The 24,137-nt window shown below is 42.1% G+C and overlaps 1 protein-coding gene across 5 annotated transcripts in view; it reads left to right on the forward strand.

The window, feature by feature from the left end:
• The window catches only part of LRRK1 (leucine rich repeat kinase 1), a 109,687-nt gene that overhangs the window by 4,205 nt on the left and 81,345 nt on the right, over window positions 1-24,137 (forward strand). For 2 of the 5 annotated variants that reach the window (XM_073304295.2, XM_073304299.2), the window contains exon 3: window positions 3,075-3,290. In XM_073304295.2, the coding sequence (XP_073160396.2) occupies window positions 3,224-3,290 (67 nt within the window). In that variant the 5' untranslated portion in view covers window positions 3,075-3,223. Of the gene's footprint in view, window positions 1-2,123; window positions 2,293-3,074; window positions 3,291-24,137 lie in introns of those variants that run through there. The other 3 variants (XM_073304296.2, XM_073304298.2, XM_073304297.2) reach the window with 3 other exon arrangements.

Below are 24,137 nucleotides of genomic sequence, written 5' to 3' on the forward strand. Positions count from 1 at the left end.
GGCTGGGAGCTCCAGCCAATGGGAGCTGCAAGGACAGTGCCTGCAGGCAGCAGTGCGCAGAGACCCCCCCGGTTTCCCCCCTCACCTAGGAGCTGCTGCCAGAGGGGTGCGCCAGTCACTTTGGGAGCTGTGCCGCCCAAGGTAAGTGCCGCGCCCCTGACCCCTCCTGCACCCCAACCCCCAGTCCAGAGCCCACACCCAAACTTCCTCCCAGAGCCTGCACCCCTCATCCTTCCCACACTCCAACCCCCTGCCCCAGCCCAGAGCCTGCACCCAAACTCCCTCCCGGAGCCCAGTCCCCTGCACACCCTCCTGCACCCCAACCTCGTGCCCCGATCAAGGTACCTCACTTTATTGTCATTTACGTCCTATTACTTATAATATAGGAGGAGGACGAAGAAAAAAAGAATGAAAAATGGGGGGTGGGGGAGATAAGAGAGAATGTTCTTTTTCTTGGCTGGGTCTCAAGGGGGTCCCCCAAAAATGAAGCTGCGCACAGGGCCCCACTAACTCTAAATCCGCCACTGGCTGCGATGTCAATCGTTCAACCCTGCAGAAACATCACACACACTAAATCTTGGACTGCAGGCATTGGAAAGCAGAGAACCCCCGTGTTAATAGTTTGCAAAATGACATGCTCTGTTATTCGGCAAATATTTTTGCTATTTTAGTTTTCTTAAAAAACAAACAAAGAAAACCCCCAAAGTTGTTTGTCCCATCATTGTTGGGTGGTTTCACATGAAGTGACCCAAATTATCTGCTGATTTAATAATTCCCATGTTGGTCCTTGAAAATTATGGACTAGATCCTCTTTATAGAACGAAAGGGAGGAGTGGGGGTGATCAGGTATTTTCCACTGAATGCATCCAATGAAGTGAGCTGTAGCTCACAAAAGCTTATGCTCAAATAAATTTGTTAGTCTCTAAGGTGCCACAAGTCCTCATTTTCTTTTCATGGAGGTTATGGCTCCCTGATCCTCAAGGCCTGATGCCACTTAGAGCTGCCGCCGAACATTGCTAGGTTATGCTACTGATGTGCGGTCCTTAACAGACCATGTACCAGTTGAGGACTGGCATGGCATAGCATAGCAGGGCTCGGCCGTGCCTCTTACCTGCTCCAGTGATACCCCCTGCATTGGGAAAAGGGCCAGAGATGCAGGGACTGGCTGCAGTATACGTGCATCAGCAGAGAGTGCAATTCTACCACAAAGAAACACTCTGCTGGCCACTTGCAGTTGGGTTACTGCTCTTTTCACCCACCTCAGTGGCACACAAGAGACATAACCCACCTAGTGAATCTGGCCCTGCTCTCTGTCTACAGGTTTACAGGGAGTATAATCCTGGGTCAGCCGCAATATAGACCATTAGAATTAAATGATCACTGCAGTCGGATCTGTAAAATGGTGAACTTGTCAAATCAGACACGTGCAGGGTAAGCAAACACTCCCTATCTTGTAACGACTGGCTAGTAGAATTTACCCTGTCTAATTCCAAAGCAGGTCAATCACATTGTTATTGGCTCACGCATGTACTCCCACAAGCTGTAACATATTTTACTGGCAACCAAGGAGCACCCAAAAATGCATGTCCTAGCTTTGAAAGCATCAAAAAATTGGATTCAATATGACCTTTAAAATCTAATATGCCACTGATCCACATAGCCATAGGGCAAGCAGTAGCTGGAATGGGCATTTGGTCTTTGTTGCCAGACAAGCTCCACAAAGTGGGGATCACTAGAAATTGCATTTGTCTGTATGGACATAAAGTAGGACCAGACTCAAACCTCTGCATAGAAATAAATCACTTGCCATTCACAGGTTTTGTAATGCATTGCCAACTGGACTTAAAGTCCTGTGAAATGAAGGAGGAATGTGAGGAAGCGGAATCCAGATCCGTTGAAGGACGAGTGTATTTTGTACTGCCCTTGCTCTTAAACCCCAATTCAACAAACAGCTCTAGTTAGTAAAGCACTGAAGCATCTGCTTAAGTCTCATTGACTTTAATGGCACATAAGCACATACTTAATGTTAAGCACATGTTTAAGTGCTTTGCTGAATTGGGGGCCTCCTTTCATGCCTTTGATGGCATGCAGCAGACATGAAAGAAATGGATTAAAATCAGATCTTTTTAGTGATGCTCTGTTACATTAATGAAATAATTTACATACTGAAAGTGAAAGCAGAAAATAAAGGAACAAAGTATGCTAGTTGTGTGCATACTGTAAATGCCACAGCAGTGTTAGACAGGAGACTTTTAAAAAGAGAGAAAATTTCAGAGACTCGACTTTAAACAGGTAAGAACTTCAAAATTCCCTGGGAGAGTGAGACAATCAATGCCCTGGTCATTGCTAATTTTGCAGGGTGGTTAAAAGAAACGAACAATTTGTAGCTCTCGGAAATCAAATATGGCTCCTTGGATATGTTCCTGCAAAATGTTGTTTATTTTGCAATGAAATCCTTGTGCATTACTGGTCTAGATACAAAGTTTGTGCTCTTCTTTTCCCCTTGTATTCTTTCCTTCCATAGAGGATTTCCCCTTTTTGGTAACCAGAACAGTATTTGTTGGGGGTAATATGGAGTTTCTCAAGTGCACTCTTACTGGGATCCACAATTTCTGCTTAGATTTCGACTTCTTTTGTGACTGAAGATGGTTCTGAAGTGGAATTTCTTTAGGAATTTTCAAGAATTCCCACCAGCAGGTATACACCACTTCAGTGCTCAGCCTTTACACTAGCCCACTGAGAGTCAGAAACTAGATCTGCATTCCTTATCCAAAATATCCCAGCTCTGACTGTAGTCTCTTTAGTAGTTTTGGCTGAGAGAAATTGAGACTAGCCCCCTTTTTTTAGTGTGGAGACATTGTCACGCTATTTTGTTGATTCACGCTATGGGTAGCTAAAGTATTATATAATAAATTGTATTTACACTGGCATGAAATGAATGCACTTTTGCAAGGTAATGTCTAGAGAAGCACGTTTTGTATGTGCAAAGGAATAAACATCTTGCCATTCCCGTGCTGGGATGATTTATGGTGTTTGCTTTTTCTTTTCTTTTCTTTTTTCTTTTTTCTTTAAAGCAGGGCAGATGGTGTTTCTTCATGACTGTGACAACTAGCAGTGACTCCAATCCTGCACCTGGAGAGATTTCGTTTGACTTTGACAACACCATTTAATTTTAAATGCTGCAGAAAGTTGGCTTATTGAAACTTCGCAACTGCAGCCCAGAATGTACTGGTGCGTGGGAACTGAGGAATCCGCTGTTAGCCGAGAATGCAACATGGAGCACCAAAATGGTAAATGGAACAGCTGTTTCTTTCCTATTTGGAGCAGCAGTAAATATTTAGACTTTGATTTTTTGAAGGTGCCCAAGGGACTTAGGTGCACAGGTCCCATTGGAATTCAGTGAGATTTAAACACCTAATTCCCTTAAGTTGCTTTGAATATCCAAGACCATATCTTCAAGAATCTACAAAATGTAACAGTTAATTTTACTTGCAAGAAGAATGACACGTATCTATTAATAAAGAAGGAACAGTGTTCCTTACAAGTGGAACTAGTCAATATTTCTATCACATACCATTGATTCAAAAATGTGTTATAAGGTTCATCATTTTTAGCACATGAATACAAATGTGCTGCCAGCCATTGCTGTAGTATGTGCTCAGGGTACCAAAGCTTTTAAAATCAGAGCATCATTCCTAAGGCTGAACAGATCCTGCTCCCATTGTACTATAAGCTTTAATTCAGCAACTACTGATAATTTAAGGTTAAAAATCTGTAGCATGGATTAGAAAATTTGTGTTTATATAATAATATTTTGAATCCATAGGTAGAAACCCTTCTTTAAAAGGTGATGTATGTTTCAGGTTAGTTTCTGTTGGTGTGATAATTTCTTCTTCAAATATTATATTTGTTGCCAAAATTGTCAATCACGGGACAATAACATTAATTTTCTCCAAGTCAAAAACAGTTATGTCTCAGTAACAAGAACCAGTCTTTGGCTTATTATATTAGTGTGTTTTTCCCCATAATAAACAATTCATAAGGAGGCAGTCTTTGCATTAGAAGTGTGGGATGAGGTGTTTTTGACGCTGGGTAGTGAGTAAGCAAAGCTCAGAAGAGGCTAATGTTTTAGCAACCTTATTTTGGATTTTATCAGCAACTATGAAGCAATGCCTGATACTTTATTCAGAGGCCTTTTTACCTTTATCAAAGACATTTCGCACCAGTGTCACACAGAGCTCCGGGAACTCTTTCCTTTCCCCGTATGTATTATGATTATTTTGTGGTGGCTTTTTTTTCTATATTTAAAGCTTTATCTTTGTACAGTGATCAGGAGCTCTTGGGAATAAGGATTAAATCTGGTATTTGCCTTAAACTGTTAATTGTATGTCTAAACTCTCTTTCTGGAAATCTGAATTCATTTCTGTTGGCATACTAAATTATAAACCATGAGAAGAATTTTAATCTGCTGTAACTATTAGCAGACTTTAATGGATCACCAACAGTTTTAGCCTGTAATTCTGATTTGACAGATTTTCCTCAGCGTTTCAAAGAGAAGGTAAATAAACAAGTTTGTCTGTGTGTAAATAATGAGGTGGGAAGGGGAAAAAAAGCTATAAACTGTTTTTCTATTTAATGATAGAAAAGAATTTTCATGAAGAAGCTGGCTTTCTTCATGGAAATTTTTATATTGCTTTGTTGTGTAAAATGAGCCGTAAGTTACAAGTAACATGTAGTGTACAAAGCACACCAGTATAACCACTATACATAGAATTGTGTGTGTAAGAAATTGTAGGGATAGGGAAGATTGGCCATGTGGTATTGAGGTTAGGTTTTCAATCATGTACTACTTCAGGAAGTTTGCTTCCTGTGTGTATGCTGTATGTTTTTAAACTTCTTTTGGTTAAGGATTGCTTAGTTTCTCCCAAGGATGAATTATGTCAGCTAGTCATTCCACTCCTTAGATTAGATAGTCCTTGTTCACCATTTGGATTTACTTACCTAACTTGAATGCTGGAATGCAGTGAGTCATTAAACCTTCACATGTGAATGTATTGTTTTCATGCTTTTCATGCAGATGGTGTCAGCTGCTTTCATTGTGCATGAACCACTGGGAATAATAATAGGCCATAGCATCTCATCTGTAAATATCAGGGATTCCAGTAGAGGTATTTCTTGTAGTCCTGTCATCTTATGCTGGGATCCAATCAGCTCTCACAAGCTGAGCAGGGTAGCTCTGGTCAGTATATGAATGGGTGGCTTCTAACACATAGTGTAATGGTCTTTTGGTTCAGTAACTGGCTACTGCATCCAGGAGGGTACTGGAGGCCATGTGCTGCTGGAAGCCCCTTCTGTCAGATGAGAAATCACACTTGTGTTCTGATCACTTACCAGCCTTACAATCCTAGGCCACTTTTCATGAAAGCTGAACATTGGGGCAGATCCTCAAGCTGGAGCATATTGTCCTAGCTACGTTGACTTCAGTGGAGCTGTGACAAGTTAGACCAGCAGAGAATCTCTCCCTGTATCTCTGTGTATCTAAGTTCCCCCTGCAGTTTAAACTTGGTATGTTATTCCTGCCCTAACTTGTATGCTGGTTTTGTGTCCGGCTAAACTTCTGCTCTACTCCCGCTCTGAGGTAGCTGCATTTCAGTGGTATGTGAAGTGCTCCCTATACAGCCTTTGCTACCTCCCAGGGATGTTGCTAAGCTTAATTAGCCAATGTCTGTAACACACTGTGGGTTCCTCAGATGGAAGGCATTATAGAAGTGCAGAGTAATATTTATTGTTTTTTCAGCTGTCTAAATAATTGACTCACTCCCACCCCACCTCTGCTTCCCCTCGCTATTACACATTAATATCATGCTTATTAAAAGAAAGCATTGTGACCCATATGGGGCAAGTGTAGGGATATGGGGGATATTCCTGCCTTTTGTGAATCAAAAGATCTTTACCCTTATTGAAAAGTTCTATAGAATTTAATGGAGATGAAACCAAATGGGATTTTGCAGCAATTCAGTAGGGTTCTAAAGAAGTTACTCTACAAATTATATAATTAGAATTAGTTCCTTTCTAGAGTGCTATTTTTTCTAATTTTATAGAATTTTGTAGCAGGGATATAATTCTCTATTAAATTCTATGGGATGATTCAAGAAAGCTACAGAAAGGTAATCACTGTTGATTGAATTCATCAGGGCTCTCCTTTGAAAAATACTTAGTGACACCTCTGTTGGTAAAGCCTGTCTAGGTGCAATAATAAATGTGGTCCTGAGCCCCAGAGTGGCCAGGATACCTCTGTATGATGGTTTCTAAGGGGAATTGGGCCACACTACAAAAACATTGAGAGAGTCTCTTCCTTGGTTTCAGTAATGATTAATATTAAAGAAATAATAATGATCGCTATCATAATACTTTTTATTTCCATAGCAACTTTACAAAAATTAACTAATTAAACCCTTACAACCCCCCACTGAGACAAGTCTGTACAGTAAAAGGATCATGCTGCCCACCACTGGAATTCATCAGCTGTCCAACGGCACAGAGACACATTGCATTACAGTATAGAGTAGGAGCTGAAGGAAAAAGAACATAAATTTGCCCTGCAGATTTAGGTGGCCAGAGCATAATTACATGAGTTGGAATTCAGAGCGGCCCAGAGGTTTAATGCCCTTATGTCTCTTGAAAAATGCAAGAAGATCTTTGATTGACCATGTGTGGCCCAATCCACCTTTTTATTTCACCTGAAAGGTAGCATTCAGAGGCGCCTACAACGATGCTCGGGCATTAATTCAGAACTGAGGGCTGGTCTACACTGACAAGTCAGGTTGACCCAACTTCATAGCTCAGGGGTGTGAAATATCCACACCCCTGCGCAACATAGTTAATCTGACCTATCCCCTGGTGTCGACAGCATAGTGTTGATGGAGGAATTCTTACATCAACCTAGCTACTACCTCTTGGGGAGGCCGATGAACTAGTGTGATGGGAGAACCCATCCTGCCACTACAGCGAGGGTCTACACTGAAGCACTCTGGCAGTGCTGCTGCATTTTAAGTGTAGACACAGCCTGACTCAGATGAAAATGAGCTGCCTGCACATCACCAACCCCACTTCCTGCATCACGGAAAAGTCTTTCCTGTAGGTATCCCATCCAAGCCGTGACCCACCCTGACCTTGCTTCGCTTGTGAGATCTCGCAGGGTCATTTTAAGTGGCTTCCTCATGAAATAGTTAACTCTGCAAAGCAATTTCTCGGAGAAAATTTCACACGCCATTAGATAGTAACTACTTTTGGTTACTTAGTAGCAGCATAATCCATATTTGAACGGCTTTCCTTGAAGAAGAGGCCCCCTTCTCCATCTCTGCTCTGTTTGCATTGGGGGTCAGATTTGCAAATGTGGAAGAGAGACTCTGGTGCCTTAAGCAGCCTTTGGCTCATCCCCTTTTCTAGTGGGTAGGTGCCCCCATCAGTACCGGCCCCCTCACTAATAGCAGGCAAGAGGCTGAGCTGTCCTCTCCCGCTGAAGCACACTGATGGGAGAAGGGGGCGGGGGGCAGGAGAGAGAGAGTTTACAAAAAGAAAAGGAGGACTTGTGGCACCTTAGAGACTAACCAATTTATTTGAGCATAAGCTTTCGTGAGCTACAGCTCACTTCATCGGATGCATACCGTGGAAAGTGTAGAAGATCTTTTATACACACAAAGCATGAAAAAATACCTCCCCCCACCCCACTCTCCTGCTGGCAATAGCTTATCTAAAGTTATCACTCTCCTTACAATGTTTACAGTGTTCCTCCCCGTGCTGTTTCTGCAAATTTAAACCACTAGTCCTGTTAGTCTGGCACCAACTTTACATCAGTTTAGAAAATAAAAGTCTACAGCAGCAACTAGTGACTGCCTCCTAGCAATAAAAATAGCTGAAGTCCACATAACCCTGGGCGTTAACATATGTGATGCCTCCAGATTAGACCTTTGTTTTTATTTCTGGAAAATTCTGCCTGGTTGACTGTGTTTCCTTTAATGTCAAGGGCAGGGACTTGCACTTATTACTGTGACTGTTTTGTTGTTTTTTTGTTCATAAATCTTTACTGCTGAATGATTTGGGGGGGGGGGCGGACACAGGTTTTGAAGTTCCATGAACAGTAGTGGATCTAAATGTTCTCTGTGTAACGTTTTACAAGGAGGAGTTATGCCAGCAGAAAGGGGTCATGGTTACAGCACAGGACTAGGGGTCAGGGCACGGGCATTCGAGACCCAGCCAGGTCACGATGCACTGAATAGCCTTCAGCAAAAGGCTCACAGTTGCTCTCAGCTTCCCCATCTGGAAGACAGGGTGGTGGTGTGAGGATGAATTGGATGCACTTGGGGTGGGCAATGTGCTACAGAAGCACTGTATGTAGTGTTAGTTTGGAGTTTATGGAATAGGAATGAGAATAAACGAATCATGAACTTTTTTTTTCTTCCTGCTTCTGAATCTGAGGTCTTTTGGGGCAAACGGTGAATCAAAAATAATCCTACAAGCAAAAAAACCAAGTTGCTATGTGAGCTGGACTTATTGTGCATGCCCTCCAGAAACAGAAGTAGGAAACGGCAAGCAGAAATAGGAAGTGCCCTTACACAGCAGTAACCAGGTTTTATTTTTAACCCTCTTGAAATGTAGACCATATACAGAAGTGGTGAGATTTGGTGGAGGCCCAAAAGCTAACAGAAATTCAGCTTTGTTTAGAATGCATTGAGATTGCTTGCTGTCGCATAAAGATGCTGTGTGATACCAAGGCAGCACCTTGCACATTCACAATTATCTTGACCAAGATTTTCAAAAAGTGACTAGTGATTTTGGTGCCTCAGTTCTTTGACACCTTGAAGGGGGCTGATTTTCAGAGGGCAGACGCTCAGCGTATTCTTAAAAAACAGGCCCCTCCAAGGTGTCTCAGGGTGGGTGCCTAAAAATGATGGAGGCATCCAAAATAATGAGTCACTTTTGAACATCTTGGCCTTTGTGAGTAGGACGCATCTGCGATTGCACTCCTAATCATTGCTCAGTGACTTAGCCTCGTTGGTGCTGTACGCTTACAGGGGCCGACATTTATACAATAGTGAGCAAAGCAAAAGAAAAACAAAAAACAACTATTAGCGGTAGATTGGCTCTGCATCTCTTGAACCCGTGCCCCACTGCAAAGAGGAGAGACATGCAGCAGGGAATCAGGAACATATCCACAAAACTGGAGAAGCCGGCAGCCTCCTGAGGGGCAGGAAGCCAGGGGCAATGAAGGGAAGGGGGTTTGACTAGGAGCCAGGCACAGGAGCTAGCAGGCGCTGGACCTGGACATGTTGCTCTGATAAGGAGGCACAAATAGAGCAACAACTCACGGAATATAATACAACAGTTCATGCAAGTGAGGGAACTATTCCTCACCCAGTTACTGAAGACGAGCCGATTAAGACAATCGAAATTTAGTAAGACAAACAGACCAGGTGAGCGTCTCCTTCCAAATCATAACCTAGGTGTTACAAAGGATCCAGTTTACAGAACCCAGATGCTCTCAGGACCAAACTGAGACTAACTTATGCTGGCTCAAAATGTATCTCAGTGACTATAAAGCACATAATGGTAATGCAGAGAACAAATCCCACCAGCATGCTCATGAACTGGAAGGAAAACCAGCTGATCTTAAAATAGGAGTCTACTGCTACACATGCTGGATAATATAACCTGGTCCAAACCCACACTGTGAAGAAAGACACTGTAAAAGGAATGAGAGGCCATGGAAGTGGACGAGATGGTAAAGAGGATAAGTAGAACCTTGCAAAAAGAAATACAGATGTCCACACTGATTCAAACATATCCAAGAGCATCAATAGTAAATTCTTTGTAAGCACCGAGAGGATAATAGGGTGACAAGTAATAGCCGACATGGATTTGTCAAGAATAAATCATACCAAACCAATCTACTTTCTTTCTTTGACAGGGTTAGTGGTTTAGCGGATGGGGGAAGCAGTAGACGTGATATACCTGGATTTTTAGTGAAGCTTTTCACACAGTCCCACCTGACATTCTCATAAGCAACCGAGGGAAATGTGTTCTAGATGAAATTACTATCACATGGGTATAAAACAGTTCAAAAATTGTACTCAAAGAATAGCTATTTGTGGTTTGCCATGTTCACTGAAGGTAGGGCAAGAAGTAATCCGCTTACTCTGCAGCAAGAGAGATTTAGAGAGATATTAGGAAAAACTTTCTACCTATAAGGACAGTAAAGTGCTGGATTAGGTTAACCAGGGAGGTTGTGAAACCCCCATCAATGGGGATTTTTAAAAACAGGTTACACAACCACCTGTCAGGGATGATCTAGTTATACATGGTCCTGCAGGGGAGGATGGACTAGATTAGTGGTTCTCAACCTTTCCAGGCTGCTGTACTCCTTTCAGGAGGCGGATTTTTCTTGTGCACCCCTTGTTTCAGCTCACTTAAAAACTATTTGCTTAAAAAATTCAGACATAAAAATACAAAAGGGTCACAGCTCAATGTTACTGGAACATTGCTGATTTTCTCATTTTTAACATATAATTATAAAATAAATCGATTGGATTATAAATATTGTACTTACATTTCAGTGTATAGTATATAGAGCAGTACAAACAAGTCATTGTCTATATGAAATTTTAATTTGTACTGACTTAGCTAGTGTTTTTTATGTAGCCTGTTGAAAAAAATCTAGATGAGTTGATGTACCTCCTGGAAGACCTCTGCATACTCCCAGGGGTACACATACACCTGGTTGAGAACCACGGGACTAGATGACCTCTCAAGGTCCCTTCCACTCCTACATTTCTGGTAGCAGAGTCGACTGAGCAGAGGGTACAACTCCAAATACAGTTGTTTTACTGCTTGGGGAAAGTGTGATCTTTATTTGGGCAACAAGAAACAAGACTTCCTATTTAAATCCTTAGTTTTTAATATAATATACAACCAATACATAGGAGTTCAAGCAGCCTGACAGAAGTAATGGTAACAATATAAGGGAGGCAATTGGAAAATCTTTTGCAAACAGGACTTTTATATAAATGGGTCTTATATGCTCTTGCGAGTATGTGATGATAAAATAGTTGGGGGGGCTAGGGTTCAATCTGGTGAAAAACAAAATCACTGTCCTTAGTTACATCATGAAATTACTAATTGCCTGGCGTGTGTGCACATCCAACACTTACAATCGCGACCATGGCTACCATTTTGCCAATAGTGTTGTAGATACATTGACACTTGCAAAAGGAATTGTGCTGAATAGTTACTTTTCATAATGTCAAAAAGACTATATAGGCCTGTTCCAAAGCCCATTGAAATTTACAGGAGCCTTTACACTAACTTCAACAGGCGTTCGGTCAAACCCTCAGTGATGGTCAGAGCCATTTGGTCAGATTTTTTTCTTTGAAGGCCAACTTCACTAAAGATGCTACCAGAGTTTTGCTCTTCAGAATACAGCCAGCCCAGAGGAAATGTTTGCAGTGCAGAATGGGGTGGGATTTTTGTTCCATCCTGTTCTAAATTTTCTATAATAGTTTGATTTTGTATTTATATTTTGATGTGGTTCGAACCTGTACTTCATTCCAACTCAAAGGAGGTTGGCTGATCTGAATACTAGGGAAGGGCATTTAGGCCCTGATGCTGTAAAGAGACCCTCACAGGCAGACCCTGCAATCATAGAATCATAGAATCATAGAATATCAGGGTTGGAAGGGACCCCAGAAGGTCATCTAGTCCAACCCCCTGCTCAAAGCAGGACCAATTCCCAGTTAAATCATCCCAGCCAGGGCTTTGTCAAGCCTGACCTTAAAAACCTCTAAGGAAGGAGATTCTACCACCTCCCTAGGTAACGCATTCCAGTGTTTCACCACCCTCTTAGTGAAAAAGTTTTTCCTAATATCCAATCTAAACCTCCCCCACTGCAACTTGAGACCATTACTCCTCGTTCTGTCATCTGCTACCATTGAGAACAGTCTAGAGCCATCCTCTTTGGAACCCCCTTTCAGGTAGTTGAAAGCAGCTATCAAATCCCCCCTCATTCTTCTCTTCTGCAGGCTAAACAATCCCAGCTCCCTCAGCCTCTCCTCATAACTCATGTGTTCCAGTCCCCTAACCATTTTTGTTGCCCTTCGCTAGACTCTCTCCAATTTATCCACATCCTTCTTGAAGTGTGGGGCCCAAAACTGGACACAGTACTCCAGATGAGGCCTCACCAATGTCGAATAGAGGGGAACGATCACGTCCCTCGATCTGCTCGCTATGCCCCTACTTATACATCCCAAAATGCCATTGGCCTTCTTGGCAACAAGGGCACACTGCTGACTCATATCCAGCTTCTCGTCCACTGTCACCCCTAGGTCCTTTTCTGCAGAACTGCTGCCTAGCCATTCGGTCCCTAGTCTGTAGCTGTGCATTGGGTTTTTCCGACCTAAGTGCAGGACCCTGCACTTATCCTTATTGAACCTCATCAGATTCCTTTTGGCCCAATCTTCCAATTGGTCTAGGTCCTTCTGTATCCTATCCCTCCCCTCCAGCGTATCTACCACTCCTCCCAGTTTAGTATCATCCGCAAATTTGCTGAGAGTGCAATCCACACCATCCTCCAGATCATTTATGAAGATATTGAATAAAACCGGCCCCAGGACCGACCCTTGGGGCACTCCACTTGATACCGGCTGCCAACTAGACATGGAGCCATTGATCACTACCCGTTGAGCCCGACAATTTAGCCAGCTTTCTACCCACCTTATAGTGCATTCATCCAGCCCATACTTCCTTAACTTGCTGACAAGAATACTATGGGAGACCGTGTCAAAAGCTTTGCTAAAGTCAAGAAACAATACATCCACTGCTTTCCCTTCATCCACAGAACCAGTAATCTCATCATAAAAGGCGATTAGATTAGTCAGGCATGACCTTCCCTTGGTGAATCCATGCTGGCTGTTCCTGATCACTTTCCTCTCATGCAAGTGCTTCAGGATTGATTCTTTGAGGACCTGCTCCATGATTTTTCCAGGGACTGAGGTGAGGCTGACTGGCCTGTAGTTCCCAGGATCTTCCTTCTTCCCTTTTTTAAAGATTGGCACCACATTAGCCTTTTTCCAGTCATCCGGGACTTCCCCGGTTCGCCACGAGTTTTCAAAGATAATGGCCAGTGGCTCTGCAATCACAGCTGCCAATTCCTTCAGCACTCTCGGATGCAACTCGTCCGGCCCCATGATGCTCAATCAGCGTGGTTCTATGTTGGTACAGGTGTCTTTCCCTGAGTGCTGTCACAAGAGTCCTGCTGTTTGGAGGAGTGGGACCTTAGTGCAGTTAATAAAAACAGCTAAACCCATAAACCTAAACTGTACCCATGACATTTATTTTTACTGTATCTAGCCAAACTTTTAATGACAATGTGATATAAAAATAAAATGGAGCAAACAATGCAAAGTTCACCCTTCGTTAAAGTCTGATTGATTTAAAATAGCTTTTCCATCATAACAATAGCAATGCTGGGTTTTTTTGGGGACTGGGAAGGGTCACTATGTAGCTGATTTGGCAGTCTTTGCAAACCCACACCTCCCCAGAGTAATACTTAGAAGTGACATCCACCTTCAAAGAGCGGTGTAGGTGTTAACTAATTCAGCCCCACGAGCAAGGCAAGAACTATTGTCCCCATTTTACAGATGGGGAGACTGAGATGGAGAAATATCATGACGTGCCCGAAGCTGTAGCATGTGGTGGTTGCAAGAGCCAGGGTTAGAACTCAGGGTTTTACTCTCTGCCCTGTGTTCAAGACTCCCAATTATGCTGACCTCCACTTTAAATCACTGGGCCACATTTTTATGCTCAAATGCTGTTGGATTCTGCCCAATTCTAGGACCACTTTTCCTCACCCTTAATCTGTATCAGCTGTAAGGTGTAGATTTCATAAGACTGAATTCTTTATGTCAATTGCTTATTAATGTGGTTTATCAAGGACTGTATTGGAATCACAAGCAATCACTGTGGGGGGTGTTTCCTGGAAGCAAGGTGATGCGAGCTGTATCTTGCTGCCTTAGAGAGCAGTCTGTTTGCTCTCTCTCTGTTTTGGGGTTCTTGTGTGTTATCATGGAGTTTTCTACAAAATAAAATGGGGTTACACTGCAACCTTCCAGCAAGAGCATTTGTTTTTATCTAACTTTTTGAGTATATGCCATGAACATATCAACTAATCCCTGGGATACATGAACAGAACTCTCATTTAAATCCATTGGAGTCATACACATATGTGTAAGAGGGTAGATTGTGTCCATGAGCAATTTCCCCCCCTTTCTCACTGCCTCTTTGTGGTTTCATTAGTAATGCTGACCTACTGCTGCTGTCTAGGGATTGGTTCCTGTTGCAGAATGAAAAATAAGGAGAATTTTCCTTCCACTTGGCAGTACCACAGAAATTCTTTCAATATGACGTATTTCCATACATTTGGTATAGGCTGGGGCAGGCACATATTATTAGTACCTTCCATCGAGTGCTCTCGTGAAGGTGGGATTTCCCTCTCTGCTTGTGTGTTCCTGTTAGCAGTAACATAGCCACCTACATACAGAAAGGGAAAACTCTGTTCTCCGAGGAGTTTAAAACGCTGGGTTTCTAAGATGCTTAGCTGGCACAAGCGAAAGAGCTTTTGCAGTGGTTAATCTGGAACTTTGGATGTCTGGGTTCAGTTTTCTCCTCTGCCACAAACTTCCCATGTGACCTTGGGTAAGTCACTTAGTGGCTCTGTGCCTCAGTTTCCCATCTGTAAAATGGGGATAATAGCACTTCCTCCCTCACAGCGGTGTTTGAGGAGACTGTGTTAACAGAGTACCTCATGAAGACTTGTACTGAAATTGTACTTAGGGAATGTTAAACTCCACCTTTCCCTTCATTTTCCCTGCCTTCTTTTTTTGTATTTTAGACTTCAAATAGCCAATAAATGGCCTGCAGTGTGACAGGGCATAATCTCAGAACTCTCTGGGAAAAGCTCAGTGAAAACTGTCCATAATCCCTTGCTGCATACAGTTGCAAGTTCTGATAAAATAATGAATAATGAAGCAGGGCAGAGATTCAAACTTAGAAAGGAGAAGTCTGGATAAATTTAGCTCAAATATTCTTGGTATGTTTGTGGTTCCTGTGGAATTTACACTGCTTCATGCTTTAATGATTGCATTATTGTTTAGAAAAACTGGCATCACTGACTGGACAAAACTTTACAATTAAGACTCTTTAAAATTGTTTTAAATGATTCACCTGGATTTCTTGTTTTGGAGTTACTCATTCCCCCCCTCCCCCCTTCTTGGGGAAGGAGAGTTTGACTATAGATTATTACTTAATTGAAAAGCCACAAAGCTGGGTTTGCAAGGCTTAGAGCTGATACACACTTCAGTATGATTATCTACCTTACATTAAAAGTCTGTCTAGGGAGTAAGATTCAAAGGGAAAGCTGATTATCACTTCAGACAAGAACTCCCCCAGAATCTGTCTCTCTCACATCAAAGATGTTCGAAAGCTTTTGCGAAAGCTTTTATTTTTGCATCAAACAGAATTTTTTTAAACACTAATGGACGGGATCCCCTTTCATATCTCAAACATAGCTCCATATTGTTAACTAAAGTATAGCTCTCTGTATTCAGCCCACCGTTGTGGGTGTGATTTTCCACTGCCTTGCATCTTGAGTACTCTTCCTCACCTGGGCAAAGTGAGAATAAAATGCTATCACATCTGAAGTCTCCTTTGTCTTTACATAAATGGTAGCCGTTTGCACCCCTTTGCACTCATTGGGCCAGATCCTCAGGCACACTGGATTTGTGTTTAGCACACATTGGTTGGAGGGTGGATATAAAGTGGCTTTCCTGTTTTGGCCCCTGGTGCAATTTAGATCAGCCTCTAGGTTGCTCTGAGTTGCATTGGCTTGTAAAGGTCTCTTAAGGCTCTCAGCTCATTCAACCCCCTCCCGCTTTAAATTATACCAGTTGATCACTGCGTTACGCTGTCTGTATACTCCATGGGTGAAATCCTGACCCCATCCAAGTCAGTGACAAAACTCACATTGACTTTCTTGGGGCCTGGATTTTACCCCATATATTTTTCAAGATCAAAGTATATGTATTTCCAGCAAAATGCACATAGTAGAAGTTTGTTTGCTCAGTGGTAACGCCTCCCTCCCAGTGAGAGAGAACGTGTGTTTACTATGAAAACAAATAGTTGTGTTCCCCAGTCCTTCTTTCTTCCTTTTTGCATACACAAGCATCTCTGGTACCTAAACTTTATCACAGACTAAGGGAGACATTTTTTGTGGGAACCGCTTGCTGAAATTTTGGCTGCACATCACTTGTCTCAGGACCAATGCTGCTTATCTTGGATATTGCTTGTGGATGTTTGACACACTTTCCACACTTTTCAGTCCATTCAAAGCACAGCTGCTAAGATAAACTTCCTTCCATGTTGTTCTCTCCATACCCACCTCTCTGAGGATCTGATCCAGCTTCCATTGAAGCCTATGGAAAAATTCTCATTGAAGAGAGGAGCAAGGGTGGGGGCGGGGTCGTGCAGGGAAGAGGCCATGCAGGAGCAGGGCCTTGGGGGAAGGGGTGATGTGAGGCCAGGGCCTTGGGAGAAGGGGCAGTGAGAGGGCGGGAGCTCCAGGGGAAGGGGCATCGTGGGGGCAGGGCCTCAGGGGGAAGGGGCAGTGGAGGGGCGGGGCCAAAGTTCAGGATCTGGTGGCCACTCCACTTTTAGGGACCTTCTGCCATTCCTGCCCCATGCTCCCCCAGTGCCCACCACAACCACCCCTCGTCTGATCCTCCCACAAGCCCGTAGCCTTTTCTTCTGCTCTACCCCGACACATGGAAGGAGTATCCTCTCCAAACAAGCTTGTAAAGCCGCTAACCCTTCTTCAAATTCCATCTCCAGGCTTGCTTCTATTGTGAGCCCTACCATCAATGGCTAAGAGCTATGTGAAGGGCCAGCAGGGATTGGTGGGATAGTTGAACCATCTATCGCATATGTAGGCCCTAATTCAGGAAAGCAATTAAATATGTGCTTAAGTCTGACTGAAGTCAGTGGGACCTACTCACATGCTTAAAGCTATGCTTAAGTGCTTTCCTGAATTGGGGTCATCATCAGCCTATGGAACCCCATGTTCTTAGCGTTGTGATCTCTTCCCCCTTTCCTCATATTGTTTGTAACATTCACTGGTGTCTTGTCTTAAATTAGGCCGTGATTCAGGAAAGCGTTTCAGTGTGTGCTTAAAGTTAAGCATGTGCTTAAGTGCTTTCCTGAATAAGGATCTTTCAGGCCTCAAATTGTGAGCGGTTTGGGGCGAGGACTGTGTCATCGTATGCGTTTGAACATTGGCTAGCACAGGGTGGCCCTGTTCCCAATTCACTGTTGGTATTGCTGTAGCAGCTAATACGAGTAATCATTAGTGCTGGCTGGAAAATAGTAAACACATTTTTGAAAAAAATATTTAAAGGAATGAAAACCTTTTTTTTTTGTTTTTTAGGTGTTTTTTCCAATGAAAAATGAAACACTGGAATATTTCCCGGGGGGTTGGGAAGAGAAGGTTGCTGTGGGAAAGCTGGAAAATTTCAAAAGAAAGTAAAATTGGCCATGAAAATTTTAATTGCGAAAAATGGCCATATTTCGTTTTTTAAAAATCAGTTGAAAATTTTGACCAGCTCTAGATATACTAATTAATTCCCTCTCTTGGTCTGGATTTCATGGGTTGTACTTTGTTCAGTTGAACAGGGATGGTCCTTATATCTCCTTTTTGTCACTTCCCACTGGAAACCCAGGACCGGTGCTTTAATATTCTCTCTTTGTTTGGCATAGTCAATATTTGGAAAAGCAGCGTGAAGGGAATCAAAGAGAGAACAGTAATTGTACTTATGCCTGTTCCAATTAAAAATATATATCTGGTAAAGAAAAAGAGTAGCAGAGGTGGCTTATATCCATATTCACGTTTGTGAATGATGCAAACTGTAGGACTGGGATGAAATCACTGAAACCATGCCGCAGAAATAGAACTTTCGTTTAAAAGCTGAGTCATTTTAATTTTTCTGCACAATAACCACATCTCTGGCCATTTTAGGGGTCTGTTCCCTGATATTTATTTTACTTTATTTTATTTTATTGTTTTCCCTACTGAATGGAATTTAATATCAACTTTTTCACTTCTTTCAAAAAAATATTGATGTTCTATTAAAGTCTTTTGTTTATGCCTAGAGGAGTATAATATGGGTAAGGACGGTGTAAGCTTCTTCACACTGTTCACCAGGGCACCTCGGCTTTGATCTGGAGGGGCAATATCTGTGGGCAGGAGGTCAGCGCTTTCTGCATGCCCATTCTGGTCTTGGCCTAAATAGAGTGTTGACACCTGGCCTCCTGGTTATGATGATGATTTCATGAGTCTGACACCTGCCTACTAAAAACTGGATTGTGACCACGAGAATTTTGAAAGCTCTTAAGTAATGGGGAATTAATTTGTTACATAACATTAAAGTTAATGGGCCTGATCCTGCACTCAGTTAAACAGGTGAAGTCACCTGTGTGTCTGATTAGCCCAATTAATTCATTTTTTCCCAGTGAATTAAGCAAGTTGCTCTGACTTGTTCTTGTGCCCCTCCTACTTGCTTCTCTGGAAACCAGCCAGGATCCCACCAGCGTAAATGCATCAGAACAAACTTTTAACTTGGTTTCAGCTTCATCTCTTCCTCTTCAGCACACGGAGCAGGAAGGGCAAACAGGAACCCAGGGACTTTCGGACAGATAAGCATTCTGCATTTATGATCTGAGGACAGCAGGGTTAGCTAGCTAATGCCTGCTAGTGTTCCTAACGCAGTCATTCTGAGTCCCATTCAGAAAGAGAGAGGGGCAGGTCTAAGTTTGCTTTTCGCTTCCTGTCATTTACTTGCGACAGTTTGGCTAGCTTGCCTAGGATACGGGATCTATGTTACATGTTAACTCGCTCAGTAAAGGACAATGTTTATAACTTGAGTTGAGGGAGTTGGGGATGAGATGTGGAGAAATGTACATTTGAATGTCTGAATGTATTGTGAGTTGAGACTTTACATAGGGTTTGTCAAACCAGATGATACAGTATTGGTCCCTCTTTAAGTCTTTCATTGTAGCCCAGACATACAAAATACCACCATGCACTTGAATAACTAGCCTGGTGGTTCTCAGACTTTTGTACTGGGGACACCTTTCACATAGCAAGCCTCTGAGTGCGACCCCCCCATAAATTAAAAACATTTTTTAATATATCTACCACCATTATATATGTTGGAGGCAAAGTGGGGTTTGTGGTGGAGGCTGACAGCCCACGACCCTCCATGTAATAACCTTGCGACCCTCTGAGGGGTCCCGACCCCCATTTTGAGAACCCCTGAACTAGCCAATGGTGCAATGCTATACATAAGGCAAACATTCCTTCCTGATGACCACAGGGGAGTAGTTACAGCTTTAAGTGTGAAATTTAAATGCCCATATTCCCTTACCATTCATAGCTACAAATATAGCTAGTAGACATGAACTTATCCAGCTCTGTTGAATGTGATTTAACTTCCTATAACACAAGTCACAGGTTGATGCTGATGTTGTGATGCACTGAAATGTATTTCTTTGCATGCGCTCTAAACTTGCTGCCTTTTCATGGGATTAAGTGGCCTCTTGAATTTGTGTTATGCTCCAGCACAAAAGGAATAACTGACCCATTTTCACTCAGACTCCCAGAATAAAGTAATTCATTCCCATAATCCAAGGTAGCAGGCAGATATACACCCAAATGCAGATGATTCATTACAGAAAATATCCTATAAATGTAGAACTGAAGCTGCAGCTTCCTAGGCCTGCTATGTTTTTGTAATTTACCTCTGGGTGTAGCTTTTCAAGGGAGTAAAACCCCAAATCATTTTCCTTCCCAGAGTCCATTTTTTTCACTTTATGATTTTCATTTACAATTTTAATAAATGATTTCACTTCCAGATTAAGGGAATTTTGCTTTTGACCATTTCCAATGGCTTTCACTATCATGGTGCACGATGCGTCACTGAAATTACCGCTTGTCAAAGTTTGTCGTATAAAGTCCTTTTAATTTAGTGACAAACACTTTATATGGGACAAAATTTGACATGCCAGGTACTGGCACTCAAGCAATTTAAAAATAGTGCTAAATTAAACAACAGCAGCAAAAGACTCCTTCAATTTCTGATTTTTCTCAGGAGTCAGCCTGGCACTATTCCTCCTGATTTCATCTTTGGCCCTCTCTAATTACATAGTTACCAGTTCCATTTGTAGGGGAATTGGGCATTGATTATACTCTATGTGTTGTGGGTGATGCCCAGTTTTACATCCTCTTTTCCACTGGCCTACCCAGGGGCTCTCAGTGTAGAACAATTGCTGTAATTAGTTTAAATAATGGATGTTTGATTAAACTGAACTGCTAAGCCCTCAGAGTCAGCACAGAAGAGATTTCCTCTTTGCTTGGAGAAGTGATGTGATGTTGGTTGCATGGAGAATGAGAAGGTTTGGTGTGATCATAGCCCGTGTCTCCAGTCATTACATCACACTAGTCACAGAGAGAAATCACTTTACCATCAGGAGGGCTTTGCCCAGTTCTGTCACTTTGGCTCTTCAACAGATCCAGGCCATTTTGTTACCTCCTGGATGGATTTATTGTAACCTCTCTGATGGTTCTCCCAGCAGGGACTTTGTAATGGTTCTGATTGATTCAAAATGTCTCCACCAGGATCATAAATCAGACAGATGGGACTTTGTATATTTCATCTAAATCATAAGAACCATGTAAATTAGATTATAAACTCCTCAGAGCAGGAACCGTGTCTCCCACTGGGATTGTACAGTACCTAGCACAATAGAGCTCGATCCTGAGTAACGGGGCTGTGATGTAGTAAAGCCACTCTGTGGCCATAATTGCAGCCACTGTGGCTATCCTCCTAATCCCCATGTGCATGGTTAACGGCTCGTGGAGCTCCAGAATTGTCACTCCACTGTCCTTGGAGTGAGCTCCCCAGCACATAGGGTGGGGCGGGTGGGCCTGCCACAACTGGGGCCTGCTGTGGTGAGTGGGGGAAGGACGTGTGGTTTGACCATACAAATTTACCAAAGAAAATAAAGAATATGCCCCAAAGTAGTTTGTCATCCATGGAATGAGATCTTCTTCCCCGCCCCCCTTTGTTTAATCTGGAGAATAACAATCCAGTCACCTGTGCATGGTTGGGGCACTATCTAAATTCTCTCCTAGTTTGATTTTGTTCAGAGGGACAGGGGCGTTTCACTCCGTGTCTCCCTTTCCTTCTGCAAACCCAGCATATTTAACACCGATTTCAGGGTTGTTGGGGTTTTTTGTTCAATAAATTGGGAGCCGCAAATACGCAGGCAGGGGATTTGTGAAACCTGTTCTCAGACTCTCTAGAAAGTAGAGCTCCAGGTACCTCGTCTGGCTACTGGCACCTTTGGGGTGAATCAAGGAGTAAAGTACTACTTCGAATTAGTGCATCATGGTGGCAGAACCTGGCCTATAATGATTGTGAAGTACTCTCTAAAGGAGACTGATCCAAAGCCCACCCAAGCCAATGGGAGTCTTTCCACTGACTGCAGTGGGCTTTATTTAGGGTCCTAGAAGTGCAAAATAATTGTTAGTATTATTAATTTAAAACTTTTCATAGAAACAGGAAATAAATGGGAGCGTGGGTCTGTTACAGAAGGTGCAGGAGGCATGCTAGTATTAGCATGGCCTGGAGTTTGTTTCAGAGTTTCACAAATACCTGCTAAAATGTCTGGATTATTATTGTAAAATTTCAGAATCTGTGCTGGGTTTGGTGATTTATTTATTTTTAGTCTGAACTATTTTGCCCATTTTAAACAAGGCCAGTACCCACCACTTTTCCTTTTTTCATTTGCTCTGTGACAATGTTCAAGAGTCAAAATGGCAAAAGATTAATCTGATAAACCTCAGCACTAGCCATCTGGTGCTGCTGAGGAATTAATGTCTGAGGTCACCCTGGAGCCGCTATCTCCCCACCCACCCATCCATCCCCATCCCCATCCCCCGAATCCTCTCTTAAGAACCAGAGGGTTGAATTTCACTGTAATAGGACATGGAGATGAAAATTACCATCAAGGCTAAAATGCGGTAGTCACTTCAGACAAAGAGCCATCTCTCCAGCCAAGAGGCGTTACATCTAGTGGCCGCAGTAAGGACTGTCTGGAAGCTATTTCTGCTGATGCAGAGTTCAGATGGTTAAGAGTTCAAGGAATTAATAGCTTAATGGACCATCACTGAATAGGTTGATACCTTATGGGAGATGGTCTTAAAATAATTATCTTCGATTTGCTCCAGTCCTTGGAATCGTCTTCCTAAAGTATGACAAGGTTAGTAGCAGTTTTAAAGCAAGGGTGATTGGGGTTTTGTTTTGTTTTAAATCCTTTATTGAAACAGAAAAACTCCCCGCTCCCATTTTATCTTCTCTCAAACATCTCATTTGTGTCCTGTCTGTTTTATGGTAAATGAAATATCCTGATATGAAAGTATTTATGTCTATTGAGTCCAAAGATCTTTTGCCTAATCTGTTATAGGGAGTTGTGGCCTTTTAAAACTTTATATTGTGACTTCTCAAAGACAGGTACTACTCATATATTCTGGTGAGTAGATAATTTGGAATGTAAAGAGACCCATACGATACTGCACAATCTGCCCCTTTACTGTGCTATCGTTCACTGACATATTGATAGTTTGCTGTGGAGTTTACCTGCAGTCACTTTTTTTAATTGAAAGAACACTGTCAGTTTAGAAATGGTATATTTTAAACAAACAGATTCCTTATCCAGGTTACTAACAAGGCCTTAGAGTTAATAAAACTGCACGTAATTATAAAATCCCCATATATTTTCCATTGTTAATGACATTTGTTTACTTTTTATTGCATTTTGCTTAGCTTGGAGAATGCTGTCAATTTCACTTCCAGGTTGTTAGTGCCATAACATTTAGGTTGCAAACAGAGCAGGGTCATGTTTGTTTGTAAACAACAGTTTCCTTGCATACTTTTTAAAAAGAAAATCTGAGATATTTCTACTGCTCTTAGCTTTAAAAAGCCTGATATTGCATAATCTGCATTTGAGTTGATGGTGACCCCTTAAATAATATTGAAATCAAAAGTGTGAAACATCTCCTAAATTAGTTCTTTTAATATGAAGTCTAAAGTGGGTTCAACTGTGAAAGAAAGAAGCACTGTTAAAAGTCAGTGAATGCCTACAACTTTTCCCTTTTAAAACAATGCTTGGTTCGCTTACTGTCCTCATTGGAACAAACAGAGTCTGGGGCTTCAGAAGTCTCAAATAGGGCAGATACCAGAGGTGGGGGTATGAATAGGCAAGAGAAAGCCCATGGGCCTTATTTTGTTTGATTCTGATGGCCTCTTACAATATTATCAGAACTTCTTGGGTATATTTATAGTAGTGTAATTCACTAGTCCCTATATGTTATCTTATATTCATTTAGACCCCTATTCAGCAAAGGACTTAAGCACATGCTTAATGTTAAATCCCTGCTACTGAAGTACATGCTTAGAGCTAAACTATGGGCTGGGTCCGGGCTGGAATACTCAGCACCTTGCATGGTGGAACCCTTAAGGGCATTTTCAGAGTAATTTGTCTTCAGCAGATGGCCACACGTACATTCTTTCAGTAATTTTACACATGTGAGTTGGCCCATTCAGTGAGACCCCTCACAGGTGTTGAAGTTATTCACATGTGTAACAGTTTGCAGGATTAAAGCCTTAGGAAAAACTTAATTTACCCTTGATTTCAATGGGGACTTCTGCTTAAAAATGGATGATACAATATGGCAAAATTAACATATTTTAGCAAAGAATTTTCCCAGAAACATAAATGCAGGTATTAAAGGTAGTTCAGTCATAAATCTTCTAAAAATAAAATCGTCTTTGATCAAAGAAAGGTAATTATTCTTTTCTTTTAATACTTAATATAAATTAAGCAAATAAACACACTTCTTACCCATTATTTCCTATCTCTTAAATAATGTTATTAATATTTTTGCAATTGCTTTAAGAAAACCAGTGCAAAACTTATGA

This window comes from Lepidochelys kempii, chromosome 10 (assembly GCF_965140285.1).
Source record: "Lepidochelys kempii isolate rLepKem1 chromosome 10, rLepKem1.hap1, whole genome shotgun sequence".
Taxonomy (NCBI): Eukaryota; Metazoa; Chordata; order Testudines; family Cheloniidae; genus Lepidochelys; species Lepidochelys kempii.